The 20,316-nt window shown below is 51.1% G+C and overlaps 6 protein-coding genes across 6 annotated transcripts; 3 read left to right on the top strand and 3 right to left on the bottom strand.

Annotated features, from left to right (window-relative positions):
* Positions 1-4,144: 4,144 nt before the first annotated feature.
* Positions 4,145-6,106, top strand: MAA_08301 (ERCC4 domain-containing protein; the record flags this gene model as incomplete). Its single annotated transcript, XM_007826299.1, has 1 exon — positions 4,145-6,106. One exon carries the CDS (start codon positions 4,145-4,147, stop codon positions 6,104-6,106), a length of 1,962 nt encoding a protein of 653 aa, XP_007824490.1.
* A 516-nt stretch (positions 6,107-6,622) lies between these two features.
* MAA_08302 (Phosphoglycerate/bisphosphoglycerate mutase, active site protein) lies at positions 6,623-7,447 on the bottom strand (the record flags this gene model as incomplete). The annotated part of the gene is made up of 1 exon (XM_007826300.1): positions 6,623-7,447. The coding sequence occupies one exon, from the start codon at positions 7,445-7,447 to the stop codon at positions 6,623-6,625; it is 825 nt and encodes a 274-aa protein (XP_007824491.1).
* Positions 7,448-9,318: 1,871 nt separating this feature from the next.
* On the bottom strand, positions 9,319-10,266 carry MAA_08303 (NAD(P)-binding domain protein; the record flags this gene model as incomplete). The annotated part of the gene is made up of 1 exon (XM_007826301.1): positions 9,319-10,266. The coding sequence occupies one exon, from the start codon at positions 10,264-10,266 to the stop codon at positions 9,319-9,321; it is 948 nt and encodes a 315-aa protein (XP_007824492.1).
* Positions 10,267-11,070: 804 nt separating this feature from the next.
* On the top strand, positions 11,071-12,797 carry MAA_08304 (major facilitator superfamily transporter; the record flags this gene model as incomplete). Its single annotated transcript, XM_007826302.1, has 4 exons — positions 11,071-11,554; positions 11,637-11,821; positions 11,887-12,223; positions 12,289-12,797. The coding sequence occupies 4 exons, from the start codon at positions 11,071-11,073 to the stop codon at positions 12,795-12,797; spliced, it is 1,515 nt and encodes a 504-aa protein (XP_007824493.1).
* A 141-nt stretch (positions 12,798-12,938) lies between these two features.
* MAA_08305 (SesB) lies at positions 12,939-14,110 on the bottom strand (the record flags this gene model as incomplete). Its single annotated transcript, XM_007826303.1, has 2 exons — positions 12,939-14,021; positions 14,099-14,110. The coding sequence occupies 2 exons, from the start codon at positions 14,108-14,110 to the stop codon at positions 12,939-12,941; spliced, it is 1,095 nt and encodes a 364-aa protein (XP_007824494.1).
* A 2,603-nt stretch (positions 14,111-16,713) lies between these two features.
* On the top strand, positions 16,714-18,714 carry MAA_08306 (Ankyrin repeat protein; the record flags this gene model as incomplete). Its single annotated transcript, XM_007826304.1, has 1 exon — positions 16,714-18,714. One exon carries the CDS (start codon positions 16,714-16,716, stop codon positions 18,712-18,714), a length of 2,001 nt encoding a protein of 666 aa, XP_007824495.1.
* Positions 18,715-20,316: the final 1,602 nt, after the last annotated feature.

The following is a 20,316-nucleotide window of genomic DNA, read 5'->3' as shown; positions in this document are numbered from 1 at the left end:
GACACATTTGTCATTCTGTCCGGAGAAATGGCAGAGGGCACATGATGACCAGTCGTGGCCGATTTTACTACTCTGTACACACTTGGGCACATACATATTACAGATCCGTGTTCCACATCATCACGTCTCGCATTGCAACTGCACATGAATGTGCAACCGAGTTCATACTGCATATAACCAAGGTTACATGCTCGGTCGATGTGCACTGATGGTTGAAGCATTGGGTGAAAAGCCTAAGCATGGACGCGCCGCCATGATGTCGGCGCTTGGGTTCGTTTCTCAAAAACGGGAGCCGTACTTGCTACTCCAGACTTGTTCGGAAATACGTCGTGCAGCCTGCTACTTGCTGCTCCTGAGTCTACAATGCAACAACAAACTGCAACATACAAACAAACACTACGGAGTACGGAGTACGCGGCAGGCAAACCCTACTTTACTGGGTGGTCAAACCCCTTGACACCTTGACAGCTTGCAGGGATTCGCCACAGGGTACGGATGGCCAGATACAGGAGAACACAAGGTCTGATCCCCAATTCCTCTGTCACTTCCGTCATGTCTCTCGTCTGATTCAGCGGCAAACTCACCCCATCGGCCACCACTATACAATACTACTCCGTATGTACGCTTGTAGCGTGATTTCGTGTCGGCATCTGGACTCCGGATTCGGTTGTCGGTTGTCGGTACACGGCCCCTAAGTAGTGTCTATTACTGCTTCTGTGTACGGAGGAAGTTAGAAGGCAAAAAGGGGGCCATGCGAGCACCGCATGACAGGCCGAGCCCCAAAGTTTCAGGGGCGCAGCAACGGCCAGCATGTCCAAAAAATGGTGGTGGCTGTTTGTGGTGAACAGCTCCGGAGCATGATTGAAAGTCTTCTTCTTCTCTTTCTCCTGGAGCTCGACCATGGTGGTTGGCTGGAGCCTAAAGAGCTGAAGCTGGAAGTGCTGGTTGGCTGCGATGTGTGCTGTGGGTTGGTGGCTTTGAGGAGTTCGCCATCAATTGGTTCAATTGGTGTGGCGCCGCTGGGGGCAGACATACGGCAGGGTCCTGTCCCAAACTCTGTCCGTGATGGATAGTATTTAATTCCTCATGGTCTGGTGTGCCTGGTGCGGCGGCGTACCGTGCACATGGCCTAGCGGGCAATTGTATGGAGTGTATGGAGTACAGGCAACATTGGAAGAGTTTTCCAGCAGGGACAATGCAGTGGCGCGAGAAGACCCCTGCCATGCTCCCGAGGCTACAAGATGCCCCCTTTGTTTTGCTCACCGTCCCAAGGAGAATCTTCAACAGGCCAAGACTGTCTGAAGACCGAGTGGGTAAGTTAACGTCCTAGCGCTCGGGTCTGGTTTGCTGCAGGCCACGCCGGCGACCAGGCAAGAACTGATAGTAAACAGAAGACCGATGCAAGTGACCCGGATACTATTGACAGCTTGAGCAATCTACTCGGGCACCCCTGATAGGCTAGTTGGAGCTGGACAATCAGAGCCGCCATCACAAGCCACCAGGAGCCCACCCCGAAGCAACCGGCGAGGATTCGCGAGAAGAAGAAAAATAAAGACGCGTTCAGAGTTTGGGGATGTCTGGGATGTACAACTTGCTCTTGCTGTTGTAGTTCACCTACTGGGATGCTGGCGTTCCGCTTTGACGAGTCCGTCCGTCCGCGACAAGGTGAGAGGGTGGTTGGTTGGTTTTCTCTCAGGGTGGACGCCTGATTGCTCACATTTCTGAGAAAGAGGTCATCAAGGCTACACCGTACATGCTTGCGGGTTGAACTCCAAACTCCCAGTGCCATGTTAGTATTGCGCAAGATACCGAAGACCTTGTCCCCAGGCGATTGAACATGTTGTGTCAAAGGTCTACGCAACATGCACTTCGCTTGGCAGTTGCTTCAGCTGCTCGCTACAGAATCCCATAGAAGACATCGTACCGAGAACTCCTTACGGAGTACTGGGTCCGAATAGGAAACTCTGACTCGTTGCCAATCATTGCATCTAAGACACTTGGTCAGCCATGTCTTATGGTACTACAACTGGCCGTCTGCAACGCCCGCCTCACAATACTACTAGAACAGGCCGTCGATCTTTTGGAAATCAACGGACACAACCCAGCATTCTGGACGTGACGGTACAGAGCGCTTCTAACAAAATCACGAGCATAGCCGGACAGCGTGGGGGGAAATATCACAATTTACAGACCTTCGCCAGCCTTGACCAAGCAGTACTCCGTCAGCATACGTTCGTGCTGCTCCGAGGCCATTTCTTCTCATGTTGGACGCTGTACTAACACACGGCATCTTGGTTGGGCGCGACTTCGGGAGCGAGACCTTGTGCCTACTTGGAGGAAAGGAGCGGCATTGTTCTCTCTCGGCAACCCGTCTCTCTGATCCGAATATAGAAATCAGCAGAGAGACATAAAAAGTCTCAAAGATGCAAGACAGAGTTCAATGCTCTAAATATCGCAACCTGTCTCGGAATTTGTTCCAATTAACTACCAGTACTACTAGTATCCCTATCTATTGAGCCAGCAGATGGGGATTTTGCGACGGCTGCGGAGCGCTCCCTGCTCGCCAAAATAGTATGCGTCATTCAAAAACTGACACATTTCACCGACAATTGCGATACCCGAGGCGGTATCAGATCAGTACGGGGCATTCGGCGACTTGTCATTAAGCCATGGCCCGGTGAAAGTCTGGATCGAAAGGGTGCCTGTTGGCCAAGCAGGAACCATACAATACGTACATCAAGTTGAGTAAACCTGGCAACTTGCATTTCTCCGTACCCCTGGAGCAGTCAAAAAAGCAGACATGAAAATACGAATCCGCCGCGACTTACTCCGTACTTGTCTGGCCCAGTCTGATAGTCAATCGCCAATCGCCGACTGAAGCACGACCAAATTTAGCGTGCGTAGCAAGAAACGCCGAGACAGAGCGAGGGAAACGAAAGCAAAAAGAGAATAAATAGGACTTATAAAAAATGTGACCAAAATACCCCGTGTCACCCAGGGGCGCACAATGGTATATGGTCATCCACAGATGCCAAAACATAGCAGTGGGTCATTCCATCGCCGTTCTACACATCACATATCAACCCGACGCTATACATAATCGCATATGTCAGGAGAGGAGGACGAGTAGCCACATCACGCTCGAGTAGACCTAGTAACTACTTACTGCAAAAAGGATAACTGTCAATGGGTCTGGCGTCTAGGGTTGGTCACACACAGCTCAAGACACAGCTAGTCTGCAGTTGTCATGTACACGCGTGTGTGTCTCCGACTAGGTCAGTTACTCCGCACACTACTTGCAAACAAATTATCTGTTGTGTGATTCACGGTTACTACCGCCTGTCAGCAGGGATATGTATGGGGGAACCGACTTCTCGATGGACGCGGGCGCTCGATGAAACGACCACCAACGCCACTGTGAGGTTCAACGACAGACTTGAGAGATTGAAAGGCCGTCATTGTATATGCAGGCTCAAGGACGTTGCTTAATGGTGAAGAGGGAATTTTGAGACAACGACTGGTTCTCGAAAAGCCGAATACATACATAAGAAGTGGTTAATCGGATGACTACACACCTAGGTAGGTGCTCAAGTAGGTAGTAGAAATAGAGACACCCGATTCACCACGTGAAGGTCAAACAGGAGGAAAATAATAATCCGAGTTCACTAACGTCTGGGTTTGCTTGGGCGAGTGTGGTTGCCACTACAAGTGCACATGTGGATGGCGCTCGGACGTGACAAGGCACTGTTGTGGAAGCCCGTGCGCCAGCATGGCGCGTCCATCCCTTTAGAAGTGCAACGTACAGAGTACAGACCACCTAGCAAGATTCAAGGGGAGGCATGGGAGTTTGTATGGCAAACTACTCCGTAAGCAGTCTGTGAAATGCCAGCTTGAAGCGCGTTGACCCAGTCTGGTGTTGTGGGGAAGCCGGCCAAGTTGTGTTCTGCGTTTCTCGGCCTGTACATCACTGCAGACTCACGTGACCAGCGCGTGTCCTTGGTGATGCGTGCTGATGCCCAACGCGTCAAGTGTCCTGGCCGAATCAATCACCGCGTCTCCAGAGCTGCGCTGCCCAAGCTATTCACAAATACGGCTCCCTATATGCCTTGGAATGACAATTGCCTAAAGACCCCATGCCATGAAAATGGCCTCGGATGTAATCGACCTAATTTCATCCAGCCCTGTGCGAACAACCACCTCCAGACCATCGGCCTGCCTGCAACAGCCAGCAAAACGCCGTGATGATATCGACGACTTTGACGACCTTGACGACGATGTATTTGATGTACTGGATGATCGGCAAGCCAAACGCAAAAGGACAACAGGGCCAGATGACGCGCAAACCAACTGCGACAAGCTCACCACTGCAATCTCGTCGAAACCCCCGTTGCCGCTAAAGGAGCAGACGAGTCGCTATCAGAACCCAACAGTATTGGATCCCATCGAGTTTACAAGCTCCTTGGAGCCGGTTTCGCCGGCTAAAGAACAAATCGATAGAGGACTGCCATCACAGACATCTGTTGCTAAAAAGACTATTGGAAATTCAACATGCGAAGACGCAATTTCGTGCTTCAGCTCCGACCCCTTCGCCAGCTCTCCCCATCCTCTGCCCGGGAGACCACTTGCTAGCAAGAGGGCTGTGTCTCTTGATCCCTTTTGCAGCTCACCTCCACCATCGCTGACTGCATCTCGAAGCCGCAACACGTCCACGGAATATGGCAAAGGAAGAGATGGGCTACGCTGGCAAGCTGGAATTTCCCGACAGTCCGCAATCGAAGTGCATGAGGATGTCGACACCAGCTTATTCGCTGACCCCCAACTGCCTAGATGGGCCAATGGACCCGTAGGCTTGGAAGGCCTAATCACTATTGATGATTCTGACTCGTTGAGTGATGATGCCAATGACGCGTTACCGGCCATCTCAGACATGGATGTCTCAAAGCGCCGTGCTCGATCGCCATTGCGACGGTCACAGAGCGACTTGACATGGTCCAAGTCTAGGACTTCCTACTCGGCTACATCCACAAAAAGGGTGAAGCCACAAAAGACAGCCCATGAGCGAGAGGTCGAAAAGACGAAGAAGCGACTGGAGAGAGAGGAAGCCAAGGCTGCGAAAGCCGCAGAGAAACATCGGGCCGCTGCTCTGGTGGAAGTAAATAAGCTTCGCACCGACAAGAAAGTATCGACCCCGGAGATGATTGTAGATTTACCTTCTGGCCTCAGCTCAGAGCTGCGAATTCAAGTCCAAGAGATGTTGCAAGGCCTTGGCGTGGACCACGCAACTTGGGATTGCCCCAAACACAGCATCATCAAGTGGCGGAGGAAGGTGACGAGCAAATACAACGATGATATTGGCTTATGGGAGCCAGTGCCAGCAAGGATTGTCGACGAGGGAATTGCCATGATAATCGTTACAGCTGAAGAGGTTGTTGCCATGGCGCTGGGTGACTTGCTGGCAAGTCATGTCGCCGATATCAAGGCGCATCACGGCAGCATGAAGTTTGTGTACCTTGTTCAGGGCATGACGCCGTGGCTCCGCCAGAATCGCAACAACCGAAACCGACATTTTGCCTCTGGTGTTCGATCCACGGACGCGGCCGCATCCTCCTCGTCGCGCACCAACAACGCTGAGTATATCCCGGAGGACACTGTTGAAGATGCCATGCTGGCCCTTCAAGTCGAGCACGGGATGCTCATTCACCATACGGCCGTTGCCATAGACACGGCTAGGTGGGTAATCAACTTTACGCAGCACGTCTCCACGATCCCGTACAGGATGCAGCGGGATCAGGCAACTTCCGTCGCCGGCTTTTGCATGGAGAGCGGTCAAGTGCGAACCGGGGACAGTGCCCACGACACGTACGTGAGGACGTTGCAACAGGTTGTGCGGGTCACTGCGCCCATCGCGTATGGCATTGCGGCCGAGTTTGACAGTATTACAAAGTTGGTGCAGGGGCTGGAACGTGGTGGTCCGGAGAGGCTTGATTCCGTGAGGAAGAGCGCCAACAAGGACGGCGCCGTGTCGGATCGGACATTGGGGCAAGCCATCAGTCGGCGAATGTACAAGGTATTCACGGGCAAAGATGAAGACAGCACGGATGTATAATGGAGATGGGTTGTAGACTAGAAATAAAATGCAGGCCTTCTTTCAAGTCTCGCCCACACTCAGAGAGATTCCCAAACTCGTACTGTTTTTCATTGTCGTCACGCATCACACACCATGATTATGTCGAGTGTAACATGAATGCACACGTAAAACTGTTTGAAACACTTGGCAAAACTACGAAGCTACGGGAGACGAAACAAAATTGTGACCATTCGGAGGTGTCGAGATGGCAGGGGTAGGGTCGCTCTGAAAAAGAAAACTAGACTTGGGTACCATGTTAGCAGAGCACATCAGGCATGTTGCAACGCAAGCAAAGACCAAATGGGGGAAAAACGGCAGTATAGTGCATATCAGACAGCGGTTGGACAAGTTGTTTCCACATTATGTTTCAGAACAGGTCTGTGAATAAATTGCGTTCTCATCATATAAAGCGTCAAGCGACGCCTGCACCTGGCAACTGCAATGAACAGGGGAGGGAAAGAGTGGTATTTACCTTTGTGAAAAAAACGCGGTGCATCAGTCGGTTACCATGTCTGCCTTGCGTTTCCGCGAAGAGGCGAAGTAACCCTCGATGGTCTTTTGTTTCTCGTCGTGGGCGGCGCTGCCAATCCCGCCACGCGTCTTGCGAAGTCCCGAGAGGTGCGTGGTGCAATTGATCTGCGCGACACGGAGCTCGAGTCCAGACCATGGGTTGCCGCGGGCTGCGACCTCAGCTGCGGCATTGGCTTTCGAGATGACAAGATCCGCGTAGCCCGTGTTGCTCCAGGATATCCTCGTAGAAGCGAGCTGGTTCAAGACGGCGTCCTTGGAGGCACCACGAGTGGCGCCCGTACTGGCGAGCTTCTTGACCAGAGCCAGCAGCAGCACTCCCAGACTGATGCCGTGGCCAACGACAACCACGCAGTTCTCCTCGGGCTCGACCATGCGGGCGGTGAAGAGGGGAGCGAGGTACGTCTCCAAGAAGGCACTGCACCTGGCCTGGAGCGACTCTGTCGTCTCGGCACCCGTCTGCTCTGGTCTGTGTTGGGCGGATGCAGATGCAAACTTGACGCCCTCCCAGTTGCCAAAATGCTTCTCTCGAAGCTCGGCCAGTTGGACGACGGCCAGCGCCGACTGGTGCGTCTTGTTCTGAGAGTCGCATACGGCGTTGGCCGTCTTGGCCGCTCGGCTCAGGTTGGACGAGAAGATGTGCCTGACGTGCAACTTGGACGCGGCCAGGCTCGACGCCAGTCGCTGGGCTTGCAGGGCACCGTGAGCGGTCAAGCCGGCGTCGCGAGAGCCGCCGTAGAGGCCGGCTGCATTGTCGACGCTTTCGCCATGACGGATGAGAAGAAGGTGCATTGGCCCCGGGATGAGGCATACAAAGAGTCAATGCGTCATGGCATGTTTGGTGCCCGGGGGAGGAGGCGAATGGTCAACTGGGATGGACGAGATATTTTGCTCACAAGATGAGGATGGCTATTTATGGCGGAAAAAAAAATTCGGAAAAAAAAATTGCTAAATTGCATAAGCGGGGAGGTGTGCGGTGGGGACCCGGTCCTCCTACCCTACAGCGAGAAAATTGCTACATCAATTAATGCCATTTTGCTTGCATGTGTCAGGGGACATATCTCGGGAGGGAAATTTATAACAAGCTTAAAGCTATCCCCAATTATTATAAGAGCTACCAACTCCCCCTTGAGCTACTTGAAGCTCATCTAGTAGCCGTTGTATAAGCTTGCTTTGTTGCTGTCGTATATTATCTCCATCCCGAATATGTTGTTCCAGACGATTATTCGCTGCTTGAAGCCTAATAATCTCCTCGTCCTTTTCTATAGCCTTTTTAGCTGCTTCTTTAGAGGCCTCTTAGCGCTCTTGGTTATCTATTACTGCCTTGTTTAAATACGCAGCCAAGAATTACTATTATAGTCGTAATAATAGCAGATACGTTATCAATTTCCATCTTGAAACCCATTTTTGCTTCTTCTTCTTCTTTGCACGATAGCTTTTTGTCGGATAGTTCTTTATAGGATAGCTCGTTGGATGGCTCGTTGGATAGCTCGTTGGATGGCTTGTTGGATAGCTTGTTGGATAGCTTATTGGATGGCTTGTTAGATGGCTTATTGGATGGCTTATTAGATGGCTTATTAGATAGCTGAGGCTTTAAGTGTGCGCAGGTTTAATTAATATATTTAACCTACTCTTCTTTTATAATACTTAAAAATACTTAAAAATACTTAAATATACTTAAATATACTTAAAAATATTTAAAAATATTTAAAAATATACTTTTATTAAAAAAAATAAACTAATATATTTTTATATACTTATATATTTTTAAAATCTTAATTACTTATTATTAGCTAGAACCCTGGTCCGTTACAAAAATTAGACCTGCGCACATTCAAAGGGACACGCAGCGCACTTTGACGCAAGTCTTTGTGACTGTGTGGGCTATGATGTTCTCGTATGGGCGCATCCATGTCTTATCATTGTCACCAATCATGTCTGGTCTACGCTTGGTCGTGCTGTAGTATCGGGAGTAGCCAAGTGCCGGAGACTTGCCCTTGGGTAGAGTCGTGGCAGCCGGCTTGGCTTCCCTGTGAAAGAGCCGGCCTCGTCACATCTCGTGCCCTCGGAACCGATGAGACGAAGTGAGTAGATGACAACAGAATAGTCGTCTCGATGGTGAGCACAGAGGGAGGCAATCGTTGGCGTAACCCTGATATTCTTCCCCTTGCCGAATCCAGTACGCGCACTAGCGACAGCAGAAACGCAGAGCTGCTCTACGTCTCTTGGAGATTCTGCAAACCTGAGGCAACTTTCCTTCCTTGGTTACCTTGACTTGACCCCGTCTACGGATACCCGTCAGCGACTAAGTGGACGAGCCACTTGGTCGACTTACTAGTTGCCAACGGGTACAATGCCGGCAGCAATTCGAGACGAGTCAACGACTACGGGTGTGGCGTTTGGGGTTGCGGGGTTTGGGCATGGATTCATGCTGCTGTTTCGACCGCGTATACGAGAGTGGCTAACATATAACATCACCCGCCCCTGGCTTTGGACTGACTCGGGGGCAAGCATGTCTGTCTAAAACACAGTGCTCGGCCTGATGACCGGACGTTGATGGGCTTGTAGAGGCGAATGGACCACCTTGACAGTTCACTTCTGAGAGTAGTCCATGACACACGCACCAGACATCAGTAAAAGACAAGACCAGTAGGTCGGTCCCTTCACTTCAAGCTATCCGCAAAGTCCTGCACGGTGTCTTGGAAAGGCTGGTCGGACACAAACCCCAACCGCAATGCCTTTGCATCGTCAAATTGCGTCGGCCAACTGTCCAATATGGCTCTGATGGCCGCGGTGGGTTCTTCCCTCCGCACCAGCCTGACAGCCTCGTCGCCGCCAACATTGCGCAATGCCTGAAGCATCTCCCGTACGGTGACAGCGATCCCCGGGAGCAGGACTTGCCGGATATGCGGAGGCATGCAGTCCGCCGGGAGGGTCAGAGCAATGGTGAGATTCTTGACGAGACTTCTCGGCGAGCACACCCAGCACTTGAAGTCGTCCCCGCACGGAATGGTCGTCTCCAGACCCTGGAGCGGCTCGCGGATGATGCCGCTCATCCAGCTGCTCGCCGCCTGGGTGGGCTTTCCGCCTCGGACAGATATGCCAGCAAGTCGGAGGGCAAATGCCGTGATGAAGCCGCGGCGGTTGTAGTCGTTCAGCACGGCCTCGATCATCATCTTGTGCGTCCCGTAGCTCGTCTGGGGCGTGCACACGGTGTCTTCAGAGGGCAAGCTGGGCAGGGGAGAGCCGTAGGCGGCAATGGACGACGTGTATATCACGCGCACGCCGGGGCAGAGCCTTCGCGCAGCCTCGAGCAGCTTCAGCACGCTGTGCAAGTTGACGCGGTAGCCGAGGTCCACGTCTGCTTCGCTCCCTGCGGACATGATGCCGTGCAAAATGTAGATGGCATCCAGATCTTGGCCGATGACGGACTCTGCATCTTCAAACAAGTCGACTTGGACAAGGGTCGCGCGATTCTGGGCACTTTTCGCGCCGGGAGGAACAAGAGGCTCGACAATATCGGCCATGACTACAGAGTGACCTGCATTCAGCAACGCTTCCGACAAGATTTGGCCAATGTAGCCAGCGGCTCCGGTAACAAGAATCTTCATGATGGCGAATGCAGGGCCACGTACGGAGTATTGACGCCTCGAGTGCGGCTTGTCGAGACGGACAGACTGCTGTGTGTTGACTGTTGAGTGAGGGCTGAGATGGGACGAGGGCGCCCCGCCAGGGATCCGAGCCAAGGGATTGGCTGATTGGTGCGGGGCGTATATGCCTTGATTGTAACCGCACAGATGCCAACTTTCTCGACTCATCTTCCCTGGATGGGAAGCCGTTCGATTGTGGTGGCGCCCATGGTCCCGGGTAAAGGCATCTACCTAGGCAGTGGCTGAACTTTGTTTTCTTGCTTCTTTGTTTCTTATCTCTTGTTGTACGGAGTAGTACTCGATGGAATTGTCATTACGAATGGCCAAGCAGTGGCTTGTGCGCCTCCGAGTTTTGAGTTGTGGAACACCGTCGACGGTTTTTGGCGACGCTTCGCTCTCGCCGGTCCGCGGTATTTCGAGCCCGGCCGTCTGGTAGTCATCCTCCCTCTGCCGGCCGCTGCCGGGCGCACCTCGAGGTAGTTGACGGCTTCCGGTGCAGGTGCAACGACATGTGGAGGAGCCATCGCCGTTTGCCAGGGTTCTCCAAAGCAGCAGGACACGAGACCATGGACCTGACATAGTTTGCGGGGAAATTCAGCCATGTACTACCGGGAAGTTGGGAGAGAGGTCAACCGGACTGGTTTGGTTGTATATAAGTGCTACCAAGTGTCCGTCGCAACTCTCGTCCAAGTCAACGCCCTCGCCCTTTCGCCTCCCCCCTTGTGTGAATTCTGAATACGCCTGGAACACGTCGCCTGCCACGTCATGACGGCACCCAAGGACACAGAGCTGGAGCGGGTTGAGCTTGGCTCACTGCCTGGCAAGGTCTCGCTTGACATTGCCCCCGGCGCAAGTGAAGCAGAGAGAGACTTGTTTCGCACATTCGCCAGCCGGGATCCGCAATGGGTTGCTGCCCAGGACAAGAGGCTCGTTCGAAAGATTGACACGCGCATGATGCCCTGTTTAATCGTCATGTACTTGCTCAACTTCCTCGATCGATCCAACCTCGCCCAGGCCCGACAGGGCACTCTGGAAAAGGACCTGCACATGCGAGGAACCGACTTCAACCTGGCCACGTCCATTTTCTTTGTTGGCTATCTGCTGATGCAGCTGCCCTCCAACATCATCATCACTCGCGTCCGCCCTTCCATCTATTTGGCCTCTGCCATTGTTCTTTGGGGCGTCGTGTCTACCTGCAACGCCGCGGCTGGCAGCTTTGTCCACCTCGTCGTCATTCGTTTCTTCCTGGGTGAGCAGCATCCCTCTCTAGTCGCGCATCTTGTGGAACGCATCGTCCAATGGCTAACACGGCGTGTCATGTCTTGGCGCAGGTTTTGCTGAGGCACCCTTCTTTCCCGGCGCCATCTTTCTCATGTCGTCATGGTATACCCGCGCCGAGCTGACGCGCAGAGTGGCCTGGCTCTACACCGGCAATTCACTTGCCAACATGTTTGGAGGGCTCATTTCATTCGGTGTTCTGAGGGACTTGAACGGTGTACATGGAATCGCCGGATGGGTGTGTTTCTATGCGCCCTGCCACAACATTCTGGAACCCTTGGTTGTGCTAACCATCTGGAACAGAGGTGGCTTTTCATAGTCGAGGGTGTGGCTACGATTGGCGTTGGCATCATGTCCGCGTTTATCCTGCCAGACTATCCTCAAACAACTCGCTGGCTGAGCGATGAAGAACGCGCCTTTGCATCCTGGCGGCTCTTGGCCGACATCAACGAGATGGATGACGGCAAATCCACGACAGTCTGGCAAGGCTTGAAGCTGGCGCTCAAAGACTACCGGCTTTATCTTTTTATTCTTCTAGCACACATGAGTCTGTTGTCGCAGACGTTTCAATATTTCTTCCCGAGCATCGTGCAAACCCTGGGATACGACCCTCTGATTACCCTGTTGCTCACGGTTCCAGGTACGTCCCTCCAAAATCCCCAGTCGACCCAACGTGACGATTCTGTATTCTGACTCGTTTCATAGCCTGGTTCGCGACGTTCCTCGTCTCCATCACGGTCAATTGGACCGCAGCCAAGACCGAGGACAAGTCGATTCACATCTTTTGTCTCATGGTCGTGGCGGCGGCCGGAAACGCCATTGCCACCGGCACCACAGCGCCCGGGGCCCGGTTCTTCGCCATGTTCCTGATGCCAATGGGCTCCATCGCTGCGTACACCATCATTGTTGGCTGGGTGGCCAACTCTTTCCCGCGGCCGCTGGTCAAGCGGTCGGCGGCCATTGCCATTGTCAACATGATTGGCAACACGGCCAGTATTTACGGGAGCTACATGTACAACAAGGACCAGGGCCCGCAGTACATTCCGGGCGGGAGTTCCAATGCGGCGATAAGCTTCTTGGTCGGCGTGCTGGCATTGATCTTGCGCTACTTACACAAGTGGGAGAATAGGAAGCTGGAGAGGGCGGAGAACGAGGCGGCGGCAAACGGGACTTTGACAGGGCGAGGTCCGGAGGGATTCAGATATATTTATTAGATGTAGACTTAGGGCGTGACTATGCAGACTGAATACATGAACAACTTCCCATACTACCTGATCATCAAAGCCTATCTCGCAGCACTACATGCTTTCAAGAAGCAGTCTTCCGCCCCTAGCAACATCCATCTGTGTCCAGTATCAGGGACGTTGCCAATTGTTCACCGTGCCCCCAGGCGCGTTGAACATGTCACCAGACCCGCTGTTGTGAAATGAAAAACTGGCATGTTCCCTGGCGCGGCCTTGGTTCATCGGTTGTGATACTTGATGGGTGTCCGGATCCTTGATCCGTTTATACCACCTATCCAGCTCACCCAGCACCCTTCTGTATCCATTATCGTCTGCGGAACTGAACTTTACCATGTCACTGTGGTTGGCGTGAATGCTAAGTGCATGGTAACCTTCGAGAGTGGCCGAGTCTTTAGGGACGACTTCCTTACCGACCACAGGCATGGCAAGCTCTTCAAAGAAGCAGGTGACCTTGATATCACGGCCATTATTCTGCTGCTCCCGTATCATGGACCAGAAATTGTCTTGAACAGACTTCAGGTGACGGTCGTTTGTCTTTAGAACTTGAAGTAGAAAGTTGTTGGTGGACTTGACAGTCCCAAGAGCCCAGGCGGGTATGCTGGCCCAGTCCGCCATCCAAGACCCCCGGTGCGGAGTTCCCATGAACAGGATGCCCTTTGTGCAATGGAACATGGCTTTGAGATGCTCCTCGGGGTTATTCCTGGAGAGCAGTATGGCTTCCTTGCAGATGAGCCCGCCAAGGCTGTGAGCGACGAGGAGCAGCGGCCGAGACGAGGCATTGGACAAGTCTCTGTCTGTCGTCAGGTCGCTCAAGAAGTTCCGAGCATGCTCACTTAGCCCGTTCTGAGATGCGACCGATTTACGCACAAAATACGCGTCGTATCCGTATGTAATGATGCGAGCTTTGCCGAGGTTCTTGGGCAGCAGCGTCTTTGGCCACGGTTCGGACTGGCCACGAGCAGTCCAGGTGCTGTTCCGATTGCCCGTCAACCCGTGAACAAAGCAGATATCGACGAGGGCGTCATGGCAGTCGCGCAGAACTTCTACACCATCCGGAAAGGACTGATCAGGAGCGTTGATAGACGACAGCCTGGAGTCTGCCGAGCCGCCTGAGCGCTCATAGCCGACGACGGCGTTCTGCGCCTCATGGTTTGGCGAATTGCCACTGGGCAAGCGATGGCTTCGCGAAGTACGCTTTGATTAAGAAACCCCATTGAAAATATCGTTCTATTGGGATAAAGAAGATGAGCCAAGGGTGACCTCTAACAAACAGGCCGGCTCATGATATGAGGGACTGCTTGACACAACACGGGGCCGCGCTGGGTCAGGTCAGCAACGGGCTTACTGCCCAACGAGTGCCGGTTACGGTTTTCCATGCAGTGTTTATGTTTCCTCAATTATGGAGTATGTGACAGACATTTTGTATCAGGCTCGGATATGTCAAGCCGTGCTTCACTAGGCATTAGTGCTTACATACATCGCAACACATGCATAATACAAAATATCCTGCCTGGTTGGCGATTGGGTAAGAGTGCATGTCATGTACCAAACATATTCGTCCAGTTTCCTCCGCAAATGCATCTGACCCCAGAGTTGAACGGCCCGATCCTAGCGCACCATGCATTTGTGATGCCAACTCGTCACTGATAACGGTATGTGTACTCTGTATCACAAGACACAATATTGTGACGTGGGCCATGGCCGGCGTTGTGTGATACAACTTGAGGTTCTGTCATTTAATGACAGATGTAAGTCGACGTGTTCATTTACTATGTTGCTACATGGCCGAATCAGACTCGAACAACGGCCCTCTTGCGTCTGCATTGCTCTGCATTATCCACAGCCAGTAAACATCTTTCCGCCTCATATGCCAATTCTGAGGGTCGGCTCTTGGGCATTTATCATAGACTTGTGCAATATGGAGGTATCTTCAGTGATGGCGTTCCCTTTGAGAGACGATGTTGAGGGATGCCACTACCTTGATTGCTCCCCGCGATATACCTGTTGATTTAAAATGATAATTACAGCTGCTACGGTAACAAATTCGTGGGCGTCTAGAATTTTTGCTCCGTAGCTTAGTTGGTAATTGTCCCAACAATACCCGGCCGCTTTACAGCTCGGGATATCCTCATTGTTGAGAAGAGCGGCCCGGATCATACAGTGGGAGACAAAAGTTACTCAACCAGACTAGGTACCCGGCTATCGCGCTCTATACTACCACATTTTACAGTATATTAGTGTATACTTGTTGGTGGGTAAATATATTCCGCCACCATACTCCATACCTCACCACTGGTGAAGACGCCGAGGACCAAATGAACCTCGCCGCATATGATACGCCGTTTACTCTTCTTCTTCTTTCGTTACTCAAGTCTAGGAAATGTGTAACGTTGTACGCTATATGTCTCGGATTTACCTCGCAGCGTGCTCTGTATTTCGCCCAAACACCATGCCTGGGTAACCTCTGCTGTCCAACAATAACGGTGCATAGCAAATAAGAGACCGGGTCTGAAGATACGAATCATGTAACAAAATGTCGCAGTTTTGGCTGCGAGCGGCACAAGCCCAATGTTTCGGTTGGGTTCTGTTACCACACTACATCAACACAGCCTCGTCAGTTCTGAGGCTCTCGCAAACTGGGAGGCCTCTTTTTGAAGCCCAAGTACCAAGATCGCTGCAGGATACAATTGGTGAATGCCATTGGCAGGTGTCACACGGCATATGGGTGCCAACACTCAAAAGACCGTGGCGTGGCCACGCCCATTTTTGGCATCTTTTTGTGTGATAGGAGGAAAGACACACACATCTCGGCTGAGTCGAGCCCCGGTCTAATTCTCCCTTTTCCATTTTTGTTGGTCATCTGTGTGACCGCTGGCATCTTTACTGCTGGCTGACTGGGCTACTCACCGGCTGGTGACGTTTATTAATACCTCACTACCACGAACCTTTGATGCCATGCCAGCCGATTATCCGGAACATGCCATTCGAGACAGAGACACAAGGCTCATAGTGACTGGCTGGAATACCCCACCACCAATTCGCTATCAAGAAGCCAATGGGAGATAAATACAACCCAACCATACAGGCTCGGCGCTGGCTGTGGTCCAGCCCGTGCTACCCATCTGCTTGAGCTAAGCCGGTCTCCCTTGGGCACTGCAATGAATTATTGTTCATTGTACTCCGTATGCAAGGATGTCTCAAAGAGACTGCCAAGTGAGTCTCCTCTCTGCCCGACGTCGGTGCCCGACGGTGTGTGTTCTTTCCACCAGCTTTTAAAGGACAAGGACGCAGTCACTTATTCAAGCAGTTGGCGAAGCGATTCAATGATTTTACATGTCCTAAAGCAACCTTCTGTCTATATACCATACTCTGGTTACCGTTGGTTGCGTGTTCAGTTACAAGAAGCCTCACTTGTCAAAATCGCATACCACTTGGTCGAGTCCCAGCTGCTACGGATTGGCCCAGGCCTCAGGGTGTATCTGAGCAAGGGACTTTCGATAACAGGCTCTTGTTCTTCATCTAAGCTTCACAGGATTACCCAGCCATCGTAAAGGTCATATTCCAACTCCTACTCTGGTCCGATCAGACTCACTAACCTATTCTCAGTCAGCATACCTCTGCGGACAGAGGGTACACGAGGCACACGCAATTTGGGTAGATGATGATCTATGATGAACAATAATAATTTCGGAGACTCGGCGTATGCTCATCAGGGCCCTGGCTATCAGATCAATGCTGCTGGGGGCACGGTGAATAACACCGTGTATAATGGTGAGAATGCCAATAACGGAATGGCTTGCAGTTTCTCAACTAACAAGACTGAGTAGAAAGAAATGGAACCCCGATTCAGGGGAAGGATTGCTGGAAGTCATTGGCTTTTCGAGAAATGGAAAGTCGGTACTACGATATCGATGCTGCCCAGACAGGAACATGCGAGTGGCTATCCCAGCACAAAATGTATAGAGAGTGGGTTGAGAGAAATCGAGGTCTGCTTTGGATCAAGGGCAAACCAGGCTCTGGAAAGTCGACTTTGTTACGGCATGCTCTGGATGACGCAAAGAAAAAACGCAATGTGAAAGAGAATCTCTTGATTCTCTCATTCTTCTTCCACGGCCGTGGTACAGAACTGCAAAGGACGCCAGAAGGCTTTTATAGGTCGCTCCTTCACCAGCTCAGCAAGACTCCTGACGCAGTGTCAGATGTAGTCAGCACTTTCCAAGAGAAGTGCGAGACTTTTGGTGAGGTAGGCAAAGCGTGGCAATGGCATCCCAAGCAGTTGCGCGAATTATTCGAGTCCTCAATTCGAGAAGCATTAAAGCTTCGACCTATCTGTTTATTTGTCGACGCTTTAGATGAATGTGGTGAAAAGGATGCGACGATGCTAGCCCAAAGATTCAAGGACTTACTGGACAGTCTCCGGTCCACCGCCTACAATTCGTTTCACATCTGCTTCACATGTCGTCCATACCCTATTGTGGCCTTGGACAGTGAGTTTGAGATATGTGTGGAGGAGGGAAACGGGACGGACATATCCAATTTCGTGGGACATCAGCTTTCAGAGCTAGAACCAACGATATTACCAAGGATTCTGAACTTGATCACCGAACGCGCCAATGGCGTATTCCTATGGGCTTCACTGATAGTGAAGGAGATTGTAAGTCTCAATCTGAAAACTACGAAATCAGAAGAAATGGAAGACGCCATTCTTCAGGTTCCCCAAGAGCTCGATGACTTGTACCGCAAGCTTATCGAAGAAATGGGGTCGGACTCTGTGTTGCTCATCCAATGTATCTGCGTTGCCATGCGGCCATTGTCAATAGCCGACTGGCGATGGGCTATGGCTATGAAGACTGATTATCCATATTCGTCGTTACAGCAATGTCAATACTCCCCAGATTACAAGCCAGATGATAAGAGCATAAAGAAAGAAATTCAGACACTCAGCCACGGTCTTATTGAGGTCACATCGAATAAAACTATTCAGTTCATTCACCAGACTGTCAAGGATTTCTTTGTCGAGAACGGTCTATGGCTGCTCAAACCGCTTGGCAGCGTGCCCGTCGGGATATCCGAATCCGATTTTGCCGTCGGAATGGCACATTACGAACTGTCTAAAATCTGCGTACGCTTTCTGAAAATGGTGCCGAATACCGGGATCTTTTTCAACTCAGCTGGAAGGACGTATGATCTTTCTCTGTCAAGATATGCTAAGATAGAGTGGGTGCAACACGTACAACAAAGCGAGCAGAGGGGGATTCTTCAAGATGCTGTCCTTCAGGATAATCTCCTCGACTGTTTTCCTTGGCTGATGGAAACAGTTCCTAGCCCGTTAATGCGGGCTCATTGCACATTATTTTATCACAGCCTTCAGTACAGTTATCAAATGTCATACTTATCCCACGTTGCGTCAAGATTTGGCCTCACAGGGCTATTACAAGCAATGCTCCGCAGAAGTAAGAGTGTAATTGATGAAAAGGATGAGCGTGGCCGAACGCCGCTCTTGTTCGCTGCAGAGAGAGGACACGAAGCTACGGCTAGGCTTCTGCTTGGGTATGGCGCTGATATGGAGGCGAACGACGAGAACGGCCAGACACCGCTATTCTTTGCCGCTGAGATTGGACATGAGGGTGTCGTACGGCTGCTACTTAAGCATGGCGCTGCATGTGGTAATATAAAGGACTGTCAGGGTAAGACACCACTATTTATCGCCGCCGCCCGATGGGACGCGAATCCAGCTGTTATACAGCTACTACTTGAGCATGGAGCTGCATGTGATATTAATGTAAAGGACCATCAGGGTATGACACCGCTATCGATTGCCGCTTACAAAGGGGACAAGAGGACCCTGCAGTTGCTCCGCAAGTATAGGGATGGCAGGAATGCTTAGGCAGCTGCAAATGGGGAACATGATGATATCTAAAGTCAGGAGTGTATTGTCGACGTGCTTCTAAAAGTGGACATGTTAGGAATCTGCGTAGTTGACTGTTTGTTCATCTGAAATATGGGGCGGGAAATTTTGGTCCATGCGATTCATTGTCTGAATATTTAGTATTGCGCCCATGGTTATAGAAATGTTGTCCATGACCTGTCCGGACCGAGTAGAGGTTGTCAGAAGCAACCTGAGAACCTTGGTAACTCGCTACTATGAGTGGCCTGTCCACTTACATGTCAATTGATGTAATCGCTGAAGGGTGACTATATCTAGGTAGATAAGTAATTAAGAAAGTAAGTAGGTAAAAAAGTAAGCAAGTAAGTAAATAGGAAAGTAGGGAAGCAAATAAAACAGTAAGTAATTAACTAACCCTTCAACCAACCATCCAACCGCCAACCAACTAACTTCAGCAGTTCACGCCACCCACAAATGTGGCACGTCGCAAAAATAGATCCACCAGACCGAAAGGCGCGGTTGCATCAACTGATCCTGTAGCTAACATCAAACATGTCAGCGTATCCAGGTCGAGACTGTCATTACGCTTGCCATTGTATCGCATCCCATGTCGGCATTCTGCAGCCAGTAGTGGGGCTCTATGGGGGCCTGTAGCTGTGCCGGCACCGTGCCGGCACGGTAACAGAGGGTGCCGGGGGGTGCCAAGGTGCCAAAAGGTGCCAAAAAGCCCTAAAAGCTAGTGCCGTAAGGTGCCGCGAGGTGCCGCGAGGTGCCGCAAGGTGCCCAAAATTCAGGGCCGGTACCTTCCATATAATAAATAATAAGCACCTTGGTTAATTAATCGTAACTACCGTAGTGGTTATATGTAATACTTAATCTATAATCTATAAAGCCGTGAATTCAATCCCTGTAAATGCCCTTTTTTATACCCTATAAAAATGCCCTATAAAATACTATCAACTTATAGCTGTAAATTAGTGATGTGTGGTCAACAGTGTAAGCTGCCTTTTTTTTGGTGTATGTGGCGGCTTTTAGCACCTTTTAGCACCTTTTAGCACCTTACGGCACTGTACCGGCACCTTACCTGCACCTTGCCTGCACCTTGCCTGCACCCAGCCGGCACTATGCCTCCACCGTGTAAAATTATGGCACCGTGCCATAGCTTTTTACGGTGCCGGCACCATACTGGATTTTCAACACGGTACCAAGGTCTCGCAGTGGCCCACCACTGGCGCTACAATACCAATCAAATGACTGCCTAGCGCTAATGCTGTGCGCAAGAGACGCCCAAGACATTCATTCCCCTGGCTTTGCACTGCATCCCTTTGAATGTGCGCCGGTCCACTTTAGCCAATAATAATTACTTATTTAAAAGATATATATACTTAGAGATTATAGTTTTTAAAGATACTAAGTGAATAAGAATATACTAGTTATTATTACTAAAAGAGTTTTTGAAGGATCCTTAAGTATTATAAAAAAAGTGGGTTAAATACATCAATTGGACCTGCGCACATTCAAAGGGATGGGGTCTCGGCAACGTCATCGCACCTTGGTAACTGCTCGCTTGAGCATCAAGCCACCGCTCCGGCGTGAGACACA

Source organism: Metarhizium robertsii (genome assembly GCF_000187425.2).
Source record: "Metarhizium robertsii ARSEF 23 chromosome Unknown MAA_Scf_1, whole genome shotgun sequence".
Classification (NCBI taxonomy): domain Eukaryota; kingdom Fungi; phylum Ascomycota; class Sordariomycetes; order Hypocreales; family Clavicipitaceae; genus Metarhizium; species Metarhizium robertsii.
The sequence above is the reverse complement of the archived record's forward strand: the minus strand, read 5'-3'. Positions and strand labels throughout refer to the sequence as shown.